This window comes from Acanthisitta chloris, unplaced genomic scaffold, assembly GCF_000695815.1.
Source record: "Acanthisitta chloris isolate BGI_N310 unplaced genomic scaffold, ASM69581v1 scaffold5264, whole genome shotgun sequence".
Classification (NCBI taxonomy): Eukaryota; Metazoa; Chordata; class Aves; order Passeriformes; family Acanthisittidae; genus Acanthisitta; species Acanthisitta chloris.
The window spans coordinates 7979-11437 of NW_008668629.1; the positions used below are offsets into that span (position 1 = coordinate 7979).

Below are 3459 nucleotides of genomic sequence, written 5' to 3' on the forward strand. Positions count from 1 at the left end.
ACTGGTATTTCTTCTGGGTAGAATTCATCAATAAATACCACGTATATCATGGGTTTATTATAACTTTTTTTTTCTCAATTCATTTTAAAAGGTGTCCTGTTTTGTGACAAAAGATTGACGGTTTTTACCATGAGCTACATGAGCAAATGCTGGGAAATATTCAGAGCTTTTTGCAGACCAAGTACCAAACCTCCCTTTGAATCCACAATGACAAAGAGGCAATTCCTTTGGATGTTGGATGTAATAATCTATTTTTTTTGTTTGTTTGTGTGGTTAGATGTGCTTTATTTGTTCAGTTTGTAGAGGCCTTTTAAAATACTCTGTGTGGCTTCCACAGAGTTGAAAGGGCAGGAGCAATGTTATTTGTACAAACTGTCCAACAAGGATTAAAAGGACAGTTTTTCTACAAAAATTATTTATGCACTTTCTTAAGATCTGAATTCTGATTTCACACTTGATGATTTCAAATAATCAAATCTTAGGCAAATGTGTTTGAAGGGAATATAAATATTTTTGCTGGTGCCCCCTCTGTTCCCTCCCTGAAATGTGTATTTGAATATTTCTTACTGGTAGAACTCCCAGGCAGCTGTTGAAGTAACACAATAAACCATTTCAATAACATAGTTACTGCAAGGTGAACATGAGATTGTTTACTAAAATTACTGTGAAGCTAAAGAAAATTCCCACTGGTATGCCTGGGGTTTGGGTGACTGTCACTGTTTAATTCCAAACCTTTTTTGCATGAAAAAATAATCAGATGGCAAAATTGGAATTGTAAACACTGTTTTTGCAGTCTAGAGAAAATTCCCTCTGTTTTCGGTGGGGCCAGAGTTTCACTCTGTTGTTAATCACCTGTGTGGAAGTATCATTTGAAACCACTAGAAATTTTGGCACTGGCTTTAAAGGGAGGTAGATTAGGTCAGTGTGGGAATGCCTTAAGTGCTGTTAACTTGTGCCATTTCCTCTTACCCAGGATTTTAAACTTCTCAACAAACAATTAACTGCTTCAAGAATTGTGGAAATCCTTGTCAAAGATGATCCCTCTCCACATGGTAACAGTACTACCAACCTGGAACTGGAGGTGTGTGGAAAAAAAACTAGTTCATTGCTACAGGAACAATTAAAATTGCGTTTTAAAACTCCTGCAAATACTGTACTATCTGTACTTTTTCTTATTACCCTTTTTAGTACAGTCTCAGCATACTTGATAAACCTGATAACACCCTAGGAGTGCCATAGCCCGGAGAGGGAAGTGCCATTTTCAGGAGACTGCTCTAAGCAATAGTTGTGTCTGTGGGGCAGCTGCCTGGCAGTACCTGTGGTATCCCTGTGATTACACAGGGATCAGTCTCTGCACTTCCAGCTGCCAAGGCTGTTAAGGTGGATCAATAATTAAGATGTGAACCCACTGATCCTGAAAATCTGGTGATCCAAGAAACTTGAGTAGCGATGTGTGAGGTGCTGCCACCTCAGAGAGGTCGTGTAGCAGCTGTAGGAGATTCTTGTGCCACCTGAGAGCTGGCCTGGTACAGAGGGTCTTCATCCTGAAAGAATTAGCTCTTATTCAGCAATACTCTGTTGTAAATGACATAATGGTTTGAAACAGGATCTGATCACCTGAACACACAGTGTTAAGTCCTGCTACGGGATTCCTTATTACGCCTGTTCTTGGGGGTTCCTTAAGCATCATGTCATGAAAATGTTTTAGGTAATAGTTGTGAGTTACTTATTAGAGAAATTCTCATAGCTCCAGATGCAACAAAAATCTATGTTGTGTTTTATTTCTTTATTTATGACTTGTATGAGATGTAACACAGCATACTACCTCCTGAATTCTATGAGATTTGGCTGGTTTCAATTTTTCTTCAGTGGAAGGGAAGTTTGACTAAATAAATGAGGCCAAAGAGGCTTTACAATCACTTCTAAGTTCTTTGTTTGCTCAGGTACATGTGGCTGGTAATGAAGGGATTTTGCAAAAACAAATGGCTTAACCACTGTGTTTATTTTACTCTAGATGGTTTTTCTGGAATTTGTTGAAGCTCTTCTTGAATGTGCAGTGGTGTCTGTTCCCCGTGACATGGTTAAGGAGCAAGGAGCTCCTGAGAATCAGATTAGCAGCAGCTTTGAAGTCAAGGGTGTCACTGAGGAAACCACCAATGTGCCTCCGTACAAAGAAGATTTTCCATCCCAGGTAAAGTTGATGCAGACCTGTTAAATGTTATGTGTCCACTTAGAGGGGCAAAGTCAGGCCCTGCAAACATTCTGTTTCCTGAATACAGAAACCAGTTTCCTCTTTTTGCATAACCAGCCATTTGACTGCTTTTTCTCTTTATTGCTACCTGAAATTGTAACATCAGTGTAGACAGTTTAGCACAATTTCCTAGATAACTATCAAGTACTTGTAAGCCTTCTGGTGTTTGAAGGGGAACTGACAGATTGGTTGTGGTGGAAGATATCTCTCTCCTGCTTGCAGTTGAATGTCTAAAATTGCCCTGTCAAAATGGCATTGCAGCTGTTGTATGCAGAAAGCCTCACTGTTGCCCAGCAGTTAGTTGTGCCCTTTTCTTCTTGCTAACCTTTTGAGTAAGGATCAGGGGAGACCTTATCACCCTCTACAACTCCCTGACAGGAGGTTGGAGTCAGGTGGGGGTTGGTCTCTTCTCCCAGGCAACCAGCAGAAGGACAAGAGGGCACAGACTCAAGCTCTGCCAGGGGAGGGTTAGGTTGGATATTAGGAAGAGATTTTTTATGGGGAGAGTGCTCAGGCATTGGAATGTGCTGCCCGAGGAGGTGGTGGATTCACCATCCCTGGAGGTTTTCAAGCTGAGACTGGATGTGGCACTTAGTGCCATGGTCTAGTAACCACAGTAGGGTTGGACTTGATGATCTTGGAGGTCTTTTCCAACCCAGTTGATTCTGTGATTCTGTGATTTTGTAGGTTGTAAGGTGCTGCCTGTGACAGTGGTGCAATTTGGATGCAGAGCATAGTTGAAGGCATGAATTAGTATTGTTATTATTTGGAACTATGCACAAGATGAAAGTATTTTTATTAATTCAAAGGACACTTACAAACACCTAATTTCACAGTCTCTGTAAGTGCCTCTATACACCACCACTTCCCATTCTTTGGTCAGTGGTTCCCATCCTATGGAACCCATTCTCCTGCATCACTGCAGGCATTGACACAGTTGCACAGTGACATGGCCCGGTTAAAATAGTCAGATTTTTCAAGACCAAAAGAAAATCTTAATTTAAATGTACCGAGAGTAAAATTCTTGTGTTTACACTTCTGTAGTGCACATACAGCACAAGTATAAATGGTACAGACACAAACAATGACATTCCCAAGGCACCTGAACTGTACACTCCGAGCAGATGGACAGTATTACGTAGAGCAATGTGTAAGAGCAGAGGAACCTGTCTGAGAACAGGAGCATTCATTCCCTGTAGTTGTGTCTT

The 3459-nt window shown here is 40.8% G+C and overlaps 1 protein-coding gene across 1 annotated transcript in view; it reads left to right on the forward strand.

Annotated features, from left to right (window-relative positions):
• The window catches only part of LOC103800580 (radial spoke head 10 homolog B-like), a 13651-nt gene that overhangs the window by 7001 nt on the left and 3191 nt on the right, over positions 1-3459 (forward strand). Inside the window, exons 12-15 of the mRNA XM_009072960.1 lie at positions 1-4; positions 92-240; positions 974-1081; positions 2015-2191. The exon at positions 1-4 is cut by the window's left edge and continues 76 nt beyond it. Coding sequence (XP_009071208.1) covers positions 1-4; positions 92-240; positions 974-1081; positions 2015-2191 — 438 coding nt within the window. The remainder of the gene's footprint in view (positions 5-91; positions 241-973; positions 1082-2014; positions 2192-3459) is intronic.